Here is a 20,266-nt window from a genome sequence, read left to right as displayed (position 1 = left end):
TCCATGGTGCCTTGCGCAAATTGTGGAACCGCCTCACCGAAGTCGCACAGTTGTCTCATCCGTTTCTGGCCACCTACTTCACCTTGGATGGGAAACTTCAATTGAGACTTTGACCGGTAATATTCTGCGCGTCTGCGGTTTAAACCATGGACGGTCGACTTACATCTACGCTTTTTGGGTGTTATGAAATCTGTCCATTCCCTCGATGTATCTGAGTCACTCGAAGAAAGATTCGAAGAATCCATGTCGCGAATTACCGTACGGGAAGAGGAATAGGTAGCATATAGTACCGATTTAGAAATATTTAACGCCTCCCCTGGTCGCTCTTTCTTGGCCCTTCGCTATTTTACACACTTTTCGAGACATTTTCTTTCAACCCGGCACTGGTGTAGTTAGATATAGTTGGCAATGTTTTATATTCTCATATGTTTCATCTTCTTAGAGATAAACTCGCAATTCAAATACAGATATACGGTTCACATTGTAGATCTATTTTAATAACATAGAACTCACGTATGAAACTGTCCGCTTCATTTGTCTAAAGACAACACTTTGGCTTCGAACACATATCGGGGCCATACTTGGAACGAGAGTCTATTAATAGCATGGAAACGAGATTTTAACGAGAAGCGCCAAAGTTCCATCCTCGTGAATCCGCGACATGGCTGATACTTGTAAAGAAAACAATTTTATTCTTGTAATCTGGATAAAAGACCATCCCGTTACCGGAAATGTGGTCAGTATTAGAAATATCGTTTCACCAAGGAGACCCTATTACGAGTATGCTGTCGGACAGACCGTGGATGCCAGATGCCCCGGTCTTGGAACCTTCCAAGGAATGATTGGCGCCATTGGAGGTGAGTTGGAGACGGTGGCGAGTAGCCTATCTGAATATTAATTTAATTTGTAACTATCTTCAATCATTTGTAGTTAGGTCTACTTGACATTGTAACGTGTGAATATTGGGGGTCAGGTTCGGCAAGAATGCAGGATACCAGACAACTTCCACCGTTTTGGTAAGGGTGTGCTCGATCTCATTCCTAAGGCTGGTAGGCCCTAACGATTTCTGAGTTTTTCAGACGCCATTTTTGTCGCCTCGCTAAAATAACGGGTTTTTGGAAGCGGCGCCCGGGCTTGTCGCCCCATTGAATGGCTTGAATCAAATACTAAATGTAACGTAATGTTTAATTACCACAATAGATACAAAATACAACGTGTTCGCTGAAATGTGTCTCTGACGGATGTCCCCAGCTTGACAATGATGAGGTTGTGGCACACCTATAGAACTTCTTTTTCGAGTAATATGATGTCCAAATTTCGAAGTTTATGCTTCGCTTTGATATTCAATTGGATCATATTAAATCAGCGGGTTAATTTGTCGGCTCATTTTAAAATTTATCGCCCTATTTCCCAAATAGTGATCCCGTCCGTGTGTGTCACTTTATTAGTAACATCAAACAAAGATGGTGGATGGGTGTCCGGTATAATGCATGTGTTCAGGTTCGCTGTAAAATGAGTCCAGTAGCAAATGCCATCTTGTTTTGTGTGCATGAGGGAAATATATTTTCTTGTTGGAAGCGACATTACATAAACACTTCCGATTCAAATGTAAACACACAGCACACCACACTCCGCCCCAGTGGTGACTCAGCATAACACCACTGCCACAGGCTAGTTTGCATATCACGTGACCTTACTTTTCTCTTGTTTGTAAACAAACGCGCTTTTTACAGAAATCAGAACAGAACGGACAAATGCAAGTATTTGGGGGCGCTCTACACATTGTTTTGCATAATTATATAGATATACTACTAAAACTGCGACAGTGAGGTTCATAGAAACATATTTATTCATCAAAGTAACCGTATCGCTAGCTCTCGTTGGGTCTTCGATGACAGCACATGGGTGCAGGCTAAAACGGCACCTCCGCAAAACGTCACCGATTTCTCGGCGAAACTGCCACCTCTATTTTTAATAACAATTAGAAATATTTATGTAGTAGTAAATAAGATAATAATTGTTAAAGTATTTCTTTAAATGTCATGTCCAGACTGTCAGTGTCAGTGCCTAAAATTATAATTGGCAATGGACGATTTGTCACAATTAAACCATGTTGAATAGGCCTACAAATCACGGTCACTGGATTACTGGTGTAGTGATTGTTAGCTGCTGTAATTGACAAAATGAACTTGTTGATTCCTAATCCCCAACTCCTACTGGTCAACCACCAATTATCACCCTTCTTTCATGTTATGTCTGACATTACGTGTACAAAGTAGACTGTACCATTAATTTTTATTTTTGTGAAATTATGAGCATATGCGCTTATTTCTGTGTGTTGAAAAAGATTCATTTGAGTTCTGTAATAACGCTACAAAAGGGAATCAAAACAGTGAATATAAACATTTTCAGTCGACTCACTACACTACACCAGTTATACAAATTACATATTTTATCACTGGTATGACTCTGAATTTTATTATACAGCAAAATAAATAAGAAATACTATTACCAATTTGTCGTCTGCGAACTGACAACAACAAAAATATTCACCACATTTGATCTACAGGTGATGACTCACTTGGGGAAATATAGGTGTCCTTGGCGATAACTGATCGCTAGCCAGTACATATTTAAAGTAAATTAAAAAAATCAAATTTTACATGTTGATATGATGAAGAAAATAACTTTCATTTTTTTACTTTAACACATTTATGACAATAACTAGTTATGGTTTGGAAAGTCAGAACAAAACATCTCTTATCAGAGACCACTAAATGGATCATATCCCAAAATACAGAATGTTTCAAACCATAGATATACAACATTGAAGAAAATGCTAATAAATTAAGGGTGCAAACTTACTGATATGTTTTATCACTTTTATAGATTCGAAGAAAAACCTGCAACAGCTTCTTGCAGAAGACAAATTTCCTCAATTAGTACAGAGGATTGTGAACGATATACCCCCAGCACATCCAAAGGTAATAGATGATGCAAGACTTTATTTAGCTGTAGTCAGTCATTTATTATCCCAAACTGGCTCCCACAGCAGATATATGCTTGGGTGAGATCAAGCGTTTAAAAACGGTACATTGTAGATACTGCTGCAATGAAATTGCATCACAATGCTTTGCAGACTATTGTGATGTCATTGGTTACCATGATGTCACAATGAAATGACATCACTAATGGCTCTGCTACTGAAGCTGTTAGCAGTACTTTTTAAACTAAGACACTAACTGCTTTTTACAGTCTGCAAACTGAAAAAAATGGAAGAGTGATGTTGGATGATAAATAGAATCTCACTCTTGTGTCTTTTGATAGCAAATATATCAACACTTGATGAGATTTTCTAAGTAGATGATATATATGTAATGATTATATATAGAGATTGGAATTCAGTTCTAATCTGAGAAAAATTGTGATTAAACTCTCCATTATCAAATATTCAAGAAATATTCCAATATTTAAAGTGTTGACTAGTTTTCATGAAGATATAACATTAATATTTCTACAGTTTTATTTGATAAAAGGACCCACAGAGTAATCTGAAAATGTCCTGATATTGGAACAAATTCCCAGATTGTCAGCCATGCATGGGCATCATAAATCCCTTTGATGTCTTTTATTTTTGAAGCGAGACATTTAGCATGTTCATGTGATTATGGCAGTCTGTGTGTCACGAGTCATGAGTGAAGGTGGATGTGTTTCATATTTGGTAGAGTAAGGACTGCTTTGATCTGGTTAAAAACTCTGACCTCATATAGAGATGGTGTAGTTGTGAAAATATTTTTTTGACATTGTCAAGTGTATTTATTACTGGTGGGATGGTTAGATTGAATATGATAAATGTTTTATAGCTAAAGTGCAGCATAACCTCGTGATATTATTTCATCCCTAGATAAATACAGGTTCATCTGAAGAAAACCAAAGCGACCTGCAAGAAAGGGATGAGATTCAACTTGAAGTTGCTGGGAACAATGGTATGGTAAAAATACACATGACCTTTTTCTTAGAAGGGCGGTCGGGTGGCCTAGTGGTTAAAGCATTCGCTCGTCACAACGAAGACCAGGGGTCGATTCCTGACGTGGGTACAATGTGTGAAGCCCATTTCTGGGGCCCCCTGCCGTGATATTGCTGGAATATTGCTAAAAGCGGCGTAAAACCGTACTCACTCACTCACTATATGTAGAAGGAATGATCAGTGTAATAAATAACGGGGGAAAACCATCATGGCCACCAACACTGTAACCTAGCTACCTTGTCTACATTAAAGTTTTTGTAGGTTGTCAGCAAATATGCATAATTTTCAAATTTGCATATTGGAAGCAACAATCTTATGAGAATTGTGGGTGTGGTTGTAGTATGACAGTAGAATCGAAGTGGATATTGATATACACACAAACTCAGAATATATACGTTGATTGCTTGAATTATTATTGGAAATGATGTACAGTTAACAAACACTGATATTTTGTTGTACTTTTTCTAACATTGTAACTTATAGATCAATTGAAATGAAATAGAAACCTGAATTTGCAGATTATCCTGTTCAGCCCGTTCCGAAGAAAAGGAAAATAGATGTACAGGAGAAACAAAAAGATAAAGAGGTAAGATTTTGATTACTTAACTACTTTTCAGATAAAACACACTATTTATAACCGCTTTTGCTACTGTAATGAGTTACAATTCCCTCCCTGTTCTTAGTTTATTTCTGCAAAATTGTCTGAGTTACAAATAATTGTTTTTGTAAAATTCAGATAATTAATAGCTAAATGATTTGCTAAATGTTGGATATCATCAGATTGGGTGTATATATTGCAGTGGTTGTGGTAGATGTACGTTTTGAAAATTCTTATAATTATCATTGGCCCACAGGCTCAAGAGGCAAAAAAAGATCAGGCCAAGAAAAAGAAGAAGGCGACAGATGCCCGTGATTCAGGCAACAGACTGCAGTCACTGGCTGTGATAGGCCCTGGACTGCCAGATTCCGTAGAACAACTTCATGAGAAGGTGACTGAATTAACCATACAATAATTAACCAAGTTAACAGTATAGACGCACAGTCAAATCACACACTTATGACATTTTAGCTGATGTCACTACCCACGATATACATTCATATCGGGTATAATTAAGTATAACCACTTGTTATAATTCATAAGTTTCAGATTGATTTAGAACATGATTTAAGGTTTTAGTATTGTATAAGGATGTACAAAAGGTGATGTACATTAGTTTTACTTAAGTGTTATCTGTGTGATCAGTTTGTAAGCATCTTCCTGAGGCAAGGGAACTAACTGACTGTAAAAGTCCAGCTTCCACCCTTGCTGATCTAGGTTGGAATTATGGAGCTATAATTTGGCTGGACTAACGAGTCTATGCATAGTCCAATAAAATTTCTGTATATAAATCGAGCGTCGACAGATATTTTGCAAGTAAGTAGAGAAAATGCAGCATAAACACACACAATTTATTCTTAACAATGTTTATCAAATGACTGGGGTTGGGGGGGGGAAGTTAACTTACAAAACATAACCTGAGGGTTGCAGACTTTCCTCCTGCACTAATTTAAACTTATTTAAACTGACCATTATGATATGACTAAAATACTGTTGAAAGTGCCGTTTAACTCAAGTTCACTGACTCACTCACTCACTCATTGAAACAACTTGGTGTAACATATAGTTCTCATTTTCAGCTTAACAAAATGGATGACAAAATGTCACAACTTTTGTTTTTACGCCAACAAGACCAGGAGATGTTGAGGGACATGCAGGCCCAGATTGATAACTTCAAGTCCTGCAGAGCTTGCGTAAAGGGTGTATATCGGGTGAGATTTTAAATTACAGTGATGTTAGAAATATTATTTTATATTCAGGGTTCACTCCAGGAATTTTCTGACATGGGCCCTTTATGTGAAAATTTCAAATAATCCAGAGGTGCGCTCATACAGCACAATGTTAAAATGCCCCATTGTATTTGAAAATGTGGTCATTTTCTTCAAATTTAGTGCCTAAAAGCACAAGGCCCCCCCTTGAACTATCTCTGCATTTTGAAAAAATATGTCCATGCATCTGTTCAAGGTCAAATGTGGAGAAAACTTTGATGGTGGTCTTCATGGTGTCAATACAGCTATATATATTTATGTTCAAATACAAACTCCTCTTCTGCTCTTTTCTTCCTCTTAAGTATTTGGTCAAAACATGTCATTTCTTCTGTTTTAGAAAATAAATGCTAATAATAGTACAATATATATGTGTGTGTAGCTTGGCTTCGTTTCCATGTTTTTTTTCTAAGTATTATGTTGAACTCTTACTCATTTTTCAATAAGAATCTGAAGGACAATGGTAGTGGAAAGCCTTGTTCCCTTCAGTCACCAGAGGCAAGAAAAAGCCTTTTGCTGGCTTCTCCCACATCACTGCCATCGCTGCCATCTCCGCCACCACCACCACAACCACCAAAACCACAACCATCATCGTCATCATGGGTCAGTCAAGGGCAGCCTCAAGTCCTTGAGGATATATCAGACTTGGCAGAAGATATTATCTCCACAGTTGAGCCAGGTACATATACAAGAACAATACATTGTGTTGTTGATGTACGATAAACTTTGAACATTCCATTGAAAACTTATTATCGGAAGTAGTAACATGCATAACATTTTTTTAATAATGACAACATTTGTGTATAATAATAACTTTATTGATAATTTATAACAATAATAGCTCTAGTCGTGGCAACTTCCAAACTTTCGGGAAGTTGTGATCTATCGGACCGTCATTAAGGCGATGTTTCGGACAGATCATAATCTGAAAAATACTATCATGAAAGTGTATCCCGTGGATAAGCCGACCCCTTTCTACAGAATCTTTTTTATCTGGTCCTCAAAATTCGGCTTATACGCGGTCATGTACGGTATGTTAACAGCGTTAGAAATTGGCACTAGTCCTGTAGTCCTTGCCAAACTGCCCAATAGTTAAGGTATCATAGGCACTAGTAGAAATTTGCCCTTTTAAAGGGTTTTGCTATTTCTTTATCATTATAAGGACATGACTAAAAATGTCAGTTTCTACCTGATATATATATTTTACTCATCTGTCATGACTGGTTCATTGCACAAAAGACATTTACACCTAGCTGTTATATACATATGTGCTCTTTCCAGAGAAGAAAATACTGAACTAAAGCACATCTCCAGAAAAAACCATTTTGCGAATACAGTTTCATTAGATCAGTTCTCAGTGCACTGCATTTCTTCCTTCTTTTTCAAATGATGTGGAAACATGCTTGAACCATGTTTCCAGCTTCTGAAATAAAAACATTCACCCGAACACCCCTGCATCTCCATGGTTATGCCCAGAAACTAGGTCAATTGTGCATGACAAGCCTGCTTCAACTGACCAGGTCTGTTTCTCAACTGTTTCTCATCTCCACTGTGTGGTGACCTATTTTTACTTTAAGACTTTGACTTTTTTTTGGGCAAGTTCTGTGTAGAATTACACATCCTGTAAACATGGGCAAAAAGGACTGGCATGCAAGAATGCTGAAGCACTTATTCTATATCAGACCCTCACTCCTTCTGTTGTCTGTTGCCACAAACTACTAGTCATTGTAGCTAAAGTACTCACGGAAATGAAAAAAACTGTTTTTCTTAATTTAAAAATCGACACAAAGTGTTACGTAGCTGTAAATACGAAATAACAAAACAACTCGAAAAGTACTAGTCTGGATTTGCTAGTTTGATCTCATTGAACAATACAAAATGTACTGTACAGGAGGTAATTTGTCGGCACTTTCAACATTCAAAAATAAAACTAAGTCCATATTGACATAGCAGAAACAGACTATAGGCATTATGCACCTGTTCTCACCTGTCAAGGTGTCATAGGTCACCTTGATCTACTTACACCTGGTTATGCCCTGTTTCACAATAGTCTGTTTTATTCACATTTTTACACACTTTTACGAGTAAAAAGGCATAAAAACATTTGATACGCTGTATTTGTGCCACGGCCCAATTAGTACTAATTTAGTTGTTTGAATATATACATATTTTGTATATTAACGGCATTTATTTAAGATCTGAGATCGAAAAAACAGGGTTTTTTTCATTTCCGTGAGTACTTCAGTGACCAATTTCAGGAGGTTTCTTCTGCTGAAAATAACAAGAAATTAATCCTTTGGCAATTATATAGTCATATTTTCTTTTCAGTTTCAGATATTCCCCCTCTATCTGAAAGAAACCAAGGTGTGTATCCAGTTCATTGTCCATTTATCTCTCTATGGATCAGTTACTCATGTTTCTATGGGGTTTTAAAAATTCCAGTATTGATTTTAATTTCCTTTGAAGTGTCAAAGCAGTAATTTGTGCCTTTTTGACTTAATAATGTTTCAGTTTATCAACATTAATTGAATAATTATGACAGAATAGTAATGACTTGTCAGTTAGTACAGAAATATTCATATAGTATGTGGTTTACAGCATTTCTAGGTGATCCCAGGCATGGGATAAAAGTTAGTGCCGAGCGCCTCAGGGCTTGTGAAGAAGCAAGCACCAACCCAGTCAAGCTTGCCTTGAGCCTTCTTCCTTTGCTGATTACCAAGGAAGACTGCAAGACTCTATCAGTGAAGGGAGAGGCTCCAGGCAAAAGGGCAATGGACGAGAATGTCCGACGAGCTCTCAGGTGTAAGTTGAACACAATATTATACAAACAAACCTGCATGGCAAAATTAAACTATTAAAAAGAAGTCCTCCAAGTATGTAGACACATTACCAGGTATGTAATATCATTAATAAACTATTAATAATAACTATGTAGTTGCACATTTTCATGGGCTGGAATGTATTGTATTCATGCAGTTCTTGTCATTTTGTCTTCATACATGCGTCCCAGTATTTTGGGAATACTTTTCCTCTTTGTAATTTTGATCACACAGCAATGATTTTCTACTTGATAACACTGAATACCTTGTTTATAAGCTTTATTGTGCCTTGTCTAATGAATGACATTATCCATCTATATATATAATTCTGTTTTTCAGCTCACATATTCCAGAAGTTTTCGGTGTCAGCAATGAAGATGGAAGAGATGTGGGCAGAGATTAGCAAGAAGTTAAACGACAAAATAAGGGCAGTTAAGAATGGGAAATGTAGATTAGAGTAGAGTGCTGGGAATAAAGTTAATGTTCCGGGTGGTTGGGTGGTTAAAAACAAACAGGTAATAAAATGTTAATTAAAGATAAGATTTGTATACAGGACAGTTGCTAAAGTTATTAATTACATTTGTATTTTCTTTTTTTATTAGTTATAGTATTCAATGTTTTGTAGGGATACATGGGTGGACATATGCAAGAAGCTTAATGATCAAATAAGGGCGGTTAAGAATGGGAAATGTAGATTAGAGTAGAGTGTTGGGTCTAAAGTTAATGTCACGGGTGATTGGGTGGTTAAAAACAACGCGATAATAAAATATTAAATATAAGATTTTTATACAAGACAGTTTTTAAAGTTATTATTTGCATTAGAATTCTTTTTTTATTAGTTATCAATATTTTGTTGGAAAGTCATTGTGTTTGATCATTTTTTAATACAAATCAAATGGAAATAAAATTTGTTTATCTTTGCATTCATTACAAGTCATGTCTTCTATATGTACAATTTAATCCATCAAGAATTAATTAGCAGTGAAAATCGAGTTACATGTCACTGATATATGAGATATACCTGGATGCAGTTATACATTTCAGTGGAATGAATATCATATGGATTTACTGACTATATTGGTGCAAAATATCATGGACTCCTGTAAGCATGTCAAGTTTTGATTAAGGTTCGGACTACCTGTGGGATGTGATTCTGCATGACCATGCAAGACCATGCATCCTTGGTGGGATCCAACACAAGTGTCCCTCCCACTGGGATCCCACTGGGATCCCACCGGGATCCCAACCAAATTTCCCAGTGGGATCCCACTGGGATCCCAATCAATTTTCCCACTGGGATCCCACCGGGATCCCACTGGGATCCCACTGCAAATCCCACTGGGATCCCACCGGGATCCCACCGGGATCCCAACCAAATTTCCCACTGGGATCCCACTGGGATCCCACCGGGAATCCCACCGAGAATCCCACCGGGATCCCACTGGGATCCCAAAAAAATTTCCTCTAGGGTAGGTTACCTGTAGATTTAACACCGCTAAATTGAATTTGTAACCGAACGCGCAGCGTGAGGTTTCAAATGTTAAATTTAGCTTTTTGAGTTTCCATAGCAACAAGGTTCATATACCATTGCAGGGGATATTGATGACTTTGTCCTCTTGTTGAAACTTGCTATGCAGATCAGTCTGGTGGTGAACTGGTGCCTTTTGATGATTTGGGATGTTGACAGCATTATTGTTTTCTTCACTGCACTGAAGGTATCCAATGACAATAAACCAATAATTGTTTATAAGTAGCTAAACTCATTTCCAAATTCACCTGTGAATATCCAGGTTAGAATAGGTTTTCAGTATCCCATACTTGACATTAAAGGCAACTATGCAGGTCGTAAAAAGCGACTAATGGGATTGGGTGGTCAGGCTTGTTTGATGCATGTCATCATTTCCCAATTGTGTAGATCAATGCTTATGATGTCAATCACTGTATTGTCTGGTCCAGACTTGATTATTTACAGACCGCCATCCTATAGCTGGAATATTTCTGAGTGAGGCGTTAAACAACAAACAACCAAAGCAAACAAACATTTCCACATTCCACCAGAAAGGGGATATATCATCTTCTGAAGACTTTTGTTTCGGAAATGAAAGAGGAATTTTAATATAGAGGTTAGATTCACACTCAATCCATACAGACACAAATCGCTGATGGCTGAACAAAACTAAAAATTATACATGATGAAAAATGAAATTTAGGCTGAAGTATCAGTTTCCTCTCATTACACTTGCTACTATGGACAATCAGTATTTTTCAACATTTGCTTATCTGTGTTCCCAGAGTTATTTTGCCCATATCTGCTGAAATATTTAGGAGAAACATATGTAGAAAGTGGATTACATAATTGTCACAGACATTGATAAGCATTGTAAAACAAAAGTAGCAATATGAGAATCCATGTAGTGAGTGAGTGACTTTAGATCAAGTATCGCATCTGCATTATTTCAGCAATATAGCAAAGACAAGTTGAAAAATATACAAGTGAGTCATAAATCCAAAGTTTTATTTAAAAACAAATTTGTCAAGCACATTTTTGCGTAACAAGCATCCATGTAGTGTTTCTGTAAGCAACAAGACAACAAGGAACCCAGATTGGCACAGAAGTGTTGGCTACTACATGGATGCTTTCTGATTCATATGCAGAGAATTTCTGATCAGTATTGTATTATTTTCCTGAAACTGATTTTTACCTGGGTTTTTTCGTGGTATAGATTAATTTGTTCAGGGACTAACCAGTTTATACAGCGGGGCACCAGTCTGTATTTTCATTTCAGACAAATTATTTCTTTCAAAATAACTAGTCTGGAAGATCCAGGTCATCGTGTCCCAATTGTGTGGCTCAATGCTCATGATGTCAATTACCGGATTGTCTCAATTATTAACAGTCTGCCGTCATATAGCTGGAATATTGCTGAGTGTGGCGTTAAACAACAAACAAACAAACAAATAATTGTAATAATTACTGTGTAGTTATGTTTTGCAGACAAACAGTGATGGCAAAATCTATTTTGTATATTCAGCAGAAAACTGTAGTTTTAATATGTTTGCTTTCTACACCGTACACAAATTAACAATATGCAGTGCTTGTGCTTCTTGCCTTACAAATATGTCATGTTCAAGAGAACTTCTACAGTTGCCATGACATATCCTCAAGAGCCTGGTAGTGCCTGCAGGTAACAGAGGTGTGGTGATACCTTGCGGTCAGCTGCCCACTCCTGTCCAGCAATAGGCTCACCTGCCCATCTACATGCTCACCTTTCAATGACCTCTACTTCGACCCATACTATAAATAGTAACAGCACACGTTTTTGTGGCCTGTCACAGTGTGACCATTGTGTCTCCAACTTGTAAGAATTCTTGCTTGATTGTCTTCCAGATATTTTCAAGCAGGATACTGGAAAGGCCATGTGTGGAATATGTTTATTAGGATGATGTGAATTGCTGTTAACCTGTGACCCATGTATACTGCGGTTTACCTGTACGGAAGTGTTGAGCTGGTGAGTGAGATAGGCAGGTGATGCAGGGCCTTCAATTTGGTACTGGTGTAACAAGCAGGTAAGGCGGCTGACAGCCCTAATTGATATACAGTGTCCTGTGAAGCCATTACTGGGTGCAGGTAGGTAGACATTGTCATCAATAATTTGCTCAGGGTTTTTGCAAAAGAAATAAAAAATGTTTGTCTTGGTAGGACATGATCATACTGTATTTTTGACAGAAAATGTACACTGGATATCTAAACTGAGTATAAACACTGTCCGCTAGTTGCTGGGGATGGAGTATGTTGGAAAATGTACGTTCTGTAAGATAGGTCAGCCACAGATCAATTACGATGTTTCTAGTGAATTGTTTCCATAGTTTTATGAGTGTACTTTGTATACTTATGTATATTTGTAAAGCACTTTATTTAGCAGCTGTAGTTTGAATAGAATATTTTCAGATGGCTAAATGAGTTTAAATGTAGATGGAACTATTGAAGTAGACAGTTAACCACACCAGCAACTACTTTCAGATTGCCAATAGTAGCGGTTGAACAAATAGACACCAGGAAAGTTTCAAGGCAAATTTTATTCTGAAATTAATCATTTGAAAGGTTAAAGACCTTGGCACAAGAACAGGATTTAGGAAAACATTTTCAGACCCTTTAGAGAGAAGGCGCCAAGGCGACACAATCTTGAGAATGCAGTGTGTTTATTTTCGTAGGTAAACCAATCAAGCCTTAATTAAACATTGATCAGTGAACAGGTGCTAAGGCTAAACACCAGTCAGGTTTACCCAAATAGATGACTGATGAGACAGACAGAAGCAGGGTGTGTTGCCCCGACCAGTACCAGTGGCAGCTGATGCAGGCTCAAATTCTTTCAGTTTAGGATCCGCAAACTGTAGCCAAAATAAGATCTACTATAACAGAAATAACAAGACAATTTCAATAATAAATTCATCCTAATGCAGCCTCTGTCCCGTTAACCCATCAAGTTTTCACTCCAGGACCTGATTATATAATGGCTGCACAATAAAGCTGGGATATTGGTGACTGAAGCATGCAACACTATTCACTCTTTGAGAGGAGTTGGTGACAGAAATATTGTTTCAATGTTTCCAGCTATATCATTTGAAAAGTCATGTACATTTGTTGAATTATGATGTGACTTACAGGCATGTGTAGGTTTACTAACCCAAATCCTATGTCTCTAGCTCGCTTAATAACAAAGTTGTGAACACCTCTGGTATGATAATGTGATTTCCGGTCTAAGAAAAAAATACCAAATAAATGTAGGTCGGTACAGGCCCGGTACCCTGATAGCCACATGTATATGACCTCATTGATAGAGACGTGCATGTGTGATCTAGCCTCTCTACCTAGGTTACACAGGGCAGCTGTAGTAGACATGTATGTGTGAGGGCAAGGATACACAGGGCAGCTGTAGTAGACATGTATGTGTGAGGGCAAGGATACACAGGGCAGCTGTAGTAGACATGTATGTGTGAGGGCAAGGATACACAGGGCAGCTGTAGTAGACGTGTATGTGTGAGGGCTAGGATACACAGGGCAGCTGTAGTAGACATGTATGTGTGAGGGCAAGGATACACAGGGCTGCTGTAGTAGACGTGTATGTGTGAGGGCAAGGATACACAGGGCAGCTGTAGTAGACATGTATGTGTGAGGGCAAGGATACACAGGGCAGCTGTAGTAGACGTGTATGTATGAGGGCTAGGATACACAGGGCAGCTGTAGTAGACATGTATGTGTGAGGGCAAGGATACACAGGGCTGCTGTAGTAGACGTGTATGTATGAGGGCTAGGATACACAGGGCTGCTGTAGTAGACGTGTATGTATGAGGGCTAGGATACACAGGGCAGCTGTAGTAGACATGTATGTGTGAGGGCTAGGATACACAGGGCTGCTGTAGTAGACGTGTATGTATGAGGGCTAGGATACACAGGGCTGCTGTAGTAGACGTGTATGTATGAGGGCTAGGATACACAGGGCAGCTGTAGTAGACATGTATGTATGAGGGCTAGGATACACAGGGCAGCTGTAGTAGACGTGTATGTATGAGGGCTAGGATACACAGGGCAGCTGTAGTAGACGTGTATGTATGAGGGCTAGGATACACAGGGCAGCTGTAGTAGACGTGTATGTGTGAGGGCTAGGATACACAGGGCTGCTGTAGTAGACGTGTATTTATGAGGGCTAGGATACACAGGGCAGCTGTAGTAGACGTGTATGTATGAGTGCTAGGATACACAGGGCAGCTGTAGTAGACGTGTATGTGTGAGGGCTAGGATACACAGGGCTGCTGTAGTAGACGTGTATGTATGAGGGCAAGGATACACAGGGCAGCTGTAGTAGACGTGTATGTATGAGGGCTAGGATACACAGGGCAGCTGTAGTAGACGTGTATGTGTGAGGGCTAGGATACACAGGGCTGCTGTAGTAGACGTGTATTTATGAGGGCTAGGATACACAGGGCAGCTGTAGTAGACGTGTATGTATGAGTGCTAGGATACACAGGGCAGCTGTAGTAGACGTGTATGTGTGAGGGCTAGGATACACAGGGCTGCTGTAGTAGACGTGTATGTATGAGTGCTAGGATACACAGGGCTGCTGTAGTAGACGTGTATGTGAGAGTGTAGGATACACAGGGCAGCTGTAGTAAAGCTGATGGACAGAGTGATCGGCAAATGAAGATACAAAGGCTGTATAACTGGATGAGGAAGCAGAACACGGCTCAACATGAACGTTGTCATAACACATCAATAATGAAAACTCAATTACATGTGTGATTACTAGGTGGTAATTTGACTGTTTATCCTGTGGTAGCAGGCAGGCTAATTACAGTGGTTACCAGTGCTGGGTTAAATGCAATACACAGTGGCGAGGATTACCTCCCTCTGCCTCATTAAAGCTGTGTTAATGTACTTCCACTTTGTAGATACTGGCAAGACTGTGTAATTACTGCACCATCAGGTAGGACATTCAACACTTACTGTCACATTATTAATTGTTATAAAACATGCAATCAAACACTAGGCAATCCTGCAGCTTTCCATAACAAATGAAAATGAGGTTTTTGCTGTATAACTGGTGCCATACCTATGCTTATCCTGAATATTTACATTACGTTTTTTCTGTTATACATTTCAAATATTTCTCACCAAATGAAAAGTAATGATACCAGTTGTGTTACATTTGCAGACCCCCTTCAACAATGAAGATGAAAATGTGAGGCAAAGACTTAACTTTTGCATGTATTGGATTCTTTGGGTGTAACTGAATAACTTGCAGGCTTGCTCAATGGAATTCTGTTTTACTTCAATAATTTATTTTTAGATAAGTTTGCTCCCCCCTCCTTCCATCCCCTGTGAGTAGTGTACAGCAAGAAGCCAGATGTTACAGTACTGTTGTCATACTTGTTCACAGCTGTGTCCGGAGCCCCAATCTCATCACAAATATCACTCATAAGATTGACAGCATCAGAAATACACTGCTTTGGGTACAAAGCATTATTTCGTGTTTATTGATGATATTCATGGAAGTATTTGCTGATAGAAATACAATGCACATGAAACCAGATGTGGCAGCTCAGTTGAAGTCTGGCTTTCTTGTGCTTGGTACTGAATCACACCCTTAGAACAAATCAGACGTCACAACATGTGCAGGTCATAGCACTGAAGGCTCTGTAGGCTTTGTCATTACAACCACCCAATATTTTAACTAAAAAAATTAAATTTTGCCCCAAACTTGTGTAACTTTTTAGCAAAGTTAGTATTGATAATTCTGTTGCAGAGGTAGGTATCTTTAAGACTGGTGAGGGGAGACAGATGTCTGTGAGAGACTGGTGAGGAGAGACAGGTATCTGTGAGAGACTGGCGAGGGGAGACAGATGTCTGTGAGAGACTGGTGAGGGGAGACAGGTATCTGTGAGAGACTGGTGAGGGGAGACAGATGTCTGTGAGAGACTGGTGAGGAGAGACAGGTATCTGTGAGAGACTGTTGAGGGGAGACAGCTGTCTGTGAGAGACTGGTGAGGGGAGACAGGTATCTGTGAGAGACTGGTGAGGGGAGACAGATGTCTGTGAGAGACTGGTGAGGAGAGACTGGTGAGGGGAGACAGGTATCTGTGAGAGACTGGTGAGGGGAGACAGATGTCTGTGAGAGACTGTTGAGGGGAGACAGATGTCTGTGAGAGACTGTTGAGGGGAGACAGGTATCTGTGAGAGACTGTTGAGGGGAGACAGATGTCTGTGAGAGACTAGTGAGGGGAGACAGATGTCTGTGAGAGACTGGTGAGGAGAGACAGATGTCTGTGAGAGACTGGTGAGGGGAGACAGATGTCTGTGAGAGACTGGTGAGGAGAGACAGATGTCTGTGTGAGACTGGTGAGGAGAGACAGATGTCTGTGAGAGACTGTTGAGGGGAGACAGATGTCTGTGAGAGACTGGTGAGGGGAGACAGATGTCTGTGAGAGACTGGTGAGGAGAGACTGGTGAGGGGAGACAGGTATCTGTGAGAGACTGTTGAGGGGAGACAGCTGTCTGTGAGAGACTGTTGAGGGGAGACAGGTATCTGTGAGAGACTGTTGAGGGGAGACAGATGTCTGTGAGAGACTGGTGAGGAGAGACAGGTATCTGTGAGAGACTGGTGAGGGGAGACAGATGTCTGTGAGAGACTTGAGGGGAGACAGATGTCTGTGAGAGACTGGTGAGGAGAGACAGCTGTCTGTGAGAGACTGGTGAGGGGAGACAGATGTCTGTGAGAGACTGGTGAGGGGAGACAGATGTCTGTGAGAGACTAGTGAGGGGAGACAGATGTCTGTGAGAGACTGGTGAGGAGAGACAGATGTCTGTGAGAGACTGGTGAGGGGAGACAGATGTCTGTTAGAGACTGGTGAGGAGAGACAGATGTCTGTGTGAGACTGGTGAGGAGAGACAGATGTCTGTGAGAGACTGGTGAGGGGAGACAGATGTCTGTGAGAGACTGGTGAGGAGAGACTGGTGAGGGGAGACAGGTATCTGTGAGAGACTGGTGAGGGGAGACAGATGTCTGTGAGAGACTGTTGAGGGGAGACAGGTATCTGTGAGAGACTGTTGAGGGGAGACAGATGTCTGTGAGAGACTGGTGAGGAGAGACAGGTATCTGTGAGAGACTGGTGAGGGGAGACAGATGTCTGTGAGAGACTTGAGGGGAGACAGATGTCTGTGAGAGACTGGTGAGGAGAGACAGCTGTCTGTGAGAGACTGGTGAGGGGAGACAGATGTCTGTGAGAGACTGGTGAGGGGAGACAGATGTCTGTGAGAGACTAGTGAGGGGAGACAGATGTCTGTGAGAGACTGGTGAGGAGAGACAGATGTCTGTGAGAGACTGGTGAGGGGAGACAGATGTCTGTTAGAGACTGGTGAGGAGAGACAGATGTCTGTGTGAGACTGGTGAGGAGAGACAGATGTCTGTGAGAGACTGGTGAGGGGAGACAGATGTCTGTGAGAGACTGTTGAGGGGAGACAGGTATCTGTGAGAGACTGGTGAGGGGAGACAGATGTCTGTGAGAGACTGTTGAGGGGAGACAGGTATCTGTGAGAGACTGTTGAGGGGAGACAGATGTCTGTGAGAGACTGGTGAGGAGAGACAGGTATCTGTGAGAGACTGGTGAGGGGAGACAGATGTCTGTGAGAGACTGGTGAGGAGAGACAGCTGTCTGTGAGAGACTGGTGAGGGGAGACAGATGTCTGTGAGAGACAGGTGTCTGTGAGAGAGACTGGTGAGGGGAGACAGATGTCTGTGAGAGACTGGTGAGGGGAGACAGATGTCTGTGAGAGACTGGTGAGGGGAGACAGATGTCTGTGAGAGACTGGTGAGGGGAGACAGATGTCTGTGAGAGACTGGTGAGGGGAGACAGATGTCTGTGAGAGACTGGTGAGGAGAGACAGGTATCTGTGAGAGACTGTTGAGGGGAGACAGATGTCTGTGAGAGACTAGTGAGGGGAGACAGATGTCTGTGAGAGATTGTTGAGGGGAGACAGGTATCTGTGAGAGACTGGTGAGAGACTGGTGAGGGAAGACAGATGTCTGTGTGAGACTGTTGAGGGGAGACAGGTATCTGTGAGAGACTGTTCAGGGGAGACAGATGTCTGTGAGAGACTGGTGAGTAGAGACAGGTATCTGTGAGAGACTGGTGAGGGGAGACAGATGTCTGTGAGAGTCTGGTGAGGAGAGACAGATGTCTGTGAGAGACTGGTGAGGGGAGACAGGTATCTGTGAGAGACTGGTGAGGGGAGACAGCTGTCTGTGAGAGACTGGTGAGGGGAGACAGGTATCTGTGAGAGACTGGTGAGGGGAGACAGATGTCTGTGAGAGTGGTGAGGGGAGACAGGTATCTGTGAGAGACTGGTGAGGGGAGACAGATGTCTGTGAGAGACTGGTGAGGAGAGACAGATGTCTGTGAGAGACTGGTGAGGGGAGACAGATGTCTGTGAGAGTGGTGAGGGGGAGACAGATGTCTGTAAGAGACTGGTGAGGGGAGACAGGTATCTGTGAGAGACTGGTGAGGGGAGACAGATGTCTGTGAGAGACTGGTGAGGGGAGACAGATGTCTGTGAGAGACTGTTGAGGGGAGACAGCTATCTGTGAGAGACTGGTGAGGAGAGACAGGTATCTGTGAGAGACTGGTGAGGGGAGACAGATGTCTGTGAGAGACTGGTGAGGGGAGACAGATGTCTGTGAGAGACTGGTGAGGGGAGACAGGTATCTGTGAGAGACTGGTGAGGGGAGACAGATGTCTGTGAGAGACTGTTGAGGAGAGACTGGTGAGGGGAGAACGAGACTGGTGAGGGGAGACAGGTATCTTTGAGAGACCGTTGAGGAGAGATTGGTGAGGGGAGACAGGTGTCTGTGAGAGGGGAGACTATTTTAAGGGAAAGTTGTTCATGTTTTGAGATATTTTCTCATTATCCCCCGCCGCGCGAAAGCGCGAAGCGGGGGATATAGTATTCACGACCGTCCGTCCGTACGTCCCACCTGTTTGTTGCCGCGATATCTCAAGAACTAAACACTGGATTGTCTTCATGTTTGGAACTATGGTGTATATACAGACATCGCAGACACCAGTCGGTTTTGGTGACCTTGACCCCATTTTCAAGGTCACAGCAGGCAAATCTGCTTTTTGAGTTTGAAAACGGTGTTACCGCGATATCTCAAGAACTAAACACTGGATTGTTTTCATATTTGGAACTATGGTGTATATACAGACACCGCAGACACCAGTCGGTTTTGGTGACCTTGACCCCGTTTTCAAGGTCACAGCAGGCAAATCTGCTTTTTGAGTTTGAAAACGGTGTTGCCGCGATATCTCAAGAACTAAACACTGGATTGTTTTCATATTTGGAACTATGGTGTATATACAGACTCCGCAGACACCAGTCGGTTTTGGTGACCTTGACCCCATTTTCAAGGTCACAGCAGGTAAATCTGCTTTTGGAGTTTGAAAACGGTGTTGCCGCGATATCTCAAGAAGTAATCGCTGGATTGTCTTCATATTTGGTACTATGGTGTATATACAGGCGGGGGACATTTCGTCACTTCTGTGACAAATACTTGTTGAATGTTAACCATGACATTTGTTTATCTTAATGTGTCAAAAATTACACAGGAGAAACTAAGATCATTGTTGCATTGATAAATATGAGTTGACTCTGTGGAACGGGGTAAACGGAAGTTGTAAGTATTGGAGGGACACAAAATTTTGCCGAAATTAATGTAAACATTATTGAATGAAATTTTGAATAAAATTACTGAAGTAGATTTCCAACATAAGTCTAGATATACAATGAACATTTAGATAGTGTAACAAAGAAGGGTTAACTTGCGTAATTCAATACATATTTGTTGATATTCTATTTCCGATGAAAGATGAAAGATCATGAAATGCCTGAAATGATACTGAAGAGAAGTCTGTTACACGAGAGATTATTTTTCCGGAATTTACAGGAAATTACAGGTGCTTATATCACACGAGTGCGTATTATACACAAGTTACTAAGTTTTGTGTA

At 40.8% G+C, this 20,266-nt stretch overlaps 3 protein-coding genes across 9 annotated transcripts in view; 2 read left to right on the top strand and 1 right to left on the bottom strand.

The window, feature by feature from the left end:
* Nucleotides 1-20,266, top strand: part of LOC124151447 (muscleblind-like protein 2a) — a 411,834-nt gene that overhangs the window by 213,190 nt on the left and 178,378 nt on the right. The window lies entirely within an intron of this gene.
* Nucleotides 64-10,132, top strand: LOC125377413. Its single transcript, XM_048390565.1, has 10 exons — nt 64-857; nt 2,890-2,984; nt 3,905-3,986; nt 4,546-4,613; nt 4,882-5,016; nt 5,705-5,836; nt 6,338-6,569; nt 8,219-8,254; nt 8,489-8,692; nt 9,049-10,132. Exons 1-10 carry the CDS (start codon nt 662-664, stop codon nt 9,168-9,170), a joined length of 1,302 nt encoding a protein of 433 aa, XP_048246522.1. The 5' UTR covers nt 64-661; the 3' UTR covers nt 9,171-10,132.
* The window catches only part of LOC125377478 (mucin-17-like), a 39,574-nt gene continuing 35,330 nt past the window's right edge, over nt 16,023-20,266 (bottom strand). The window contains exons 2-4 of the mRNA XM_048391057.1: nt 18,344-19,041; nt 17,110-18,162; nt 16,023-16,984 (exon numbers count right to left, since the gene is read on the bottom strand). Coding sequence (XP_048247014.1) covers nt 16,023-16,984; nt 17,110-18,162; nt 18,344-19,041 — 2,713 coding nt within the window. The remainder of the gene's footprint in view (nt 16,985-17,109; nt 18,163-18,343; nt 19,042-20,266) is intronic.

Source organism: Haliotis rufescens, unplaced genomic scaffold (assembly GCF_023055435.1).
Source record: "Haliotis rufescens isolate VD_foot unplaced genomic scaffold, xgHalRufe1.0.p SCAF_9, whole genome shotgun sequence".
Taxonomy (NCBI): Eukaryota; Metazoa; Mollusca; class Gastropoda; order Lepetellida; family Haliotidae; genus Haliotis; species Haliotis rufescens.
This window is presented reverse-complemented; position numbering and strand designations above follow the sequence as displayed.

Excerpts from the sequence above, each read along its gene's own strand:
- LOC125377413 (XM_048390565.1), top strand. The coding sequence starts at position 662 with ATGGCTGATACTTGTAAAGAAAACAATTTTATTCTTGTAATCTGGATA. Across the intron at positions 2,985-3,904 it reads TACCCCCAGCACATCCAAAG|ATAAATACAGGTTCATCTGA; the intron begins GTAATAGATGAT and ends TTTCATCCCTAG. Across the intron at positions 6,570-8,218 it reads TATCTCCACAGTTGAGCCAG|TTTCAGATATTCCCCCTCTA; the intron begins GTACATATACAA and ends TTTTCTTTTCAG.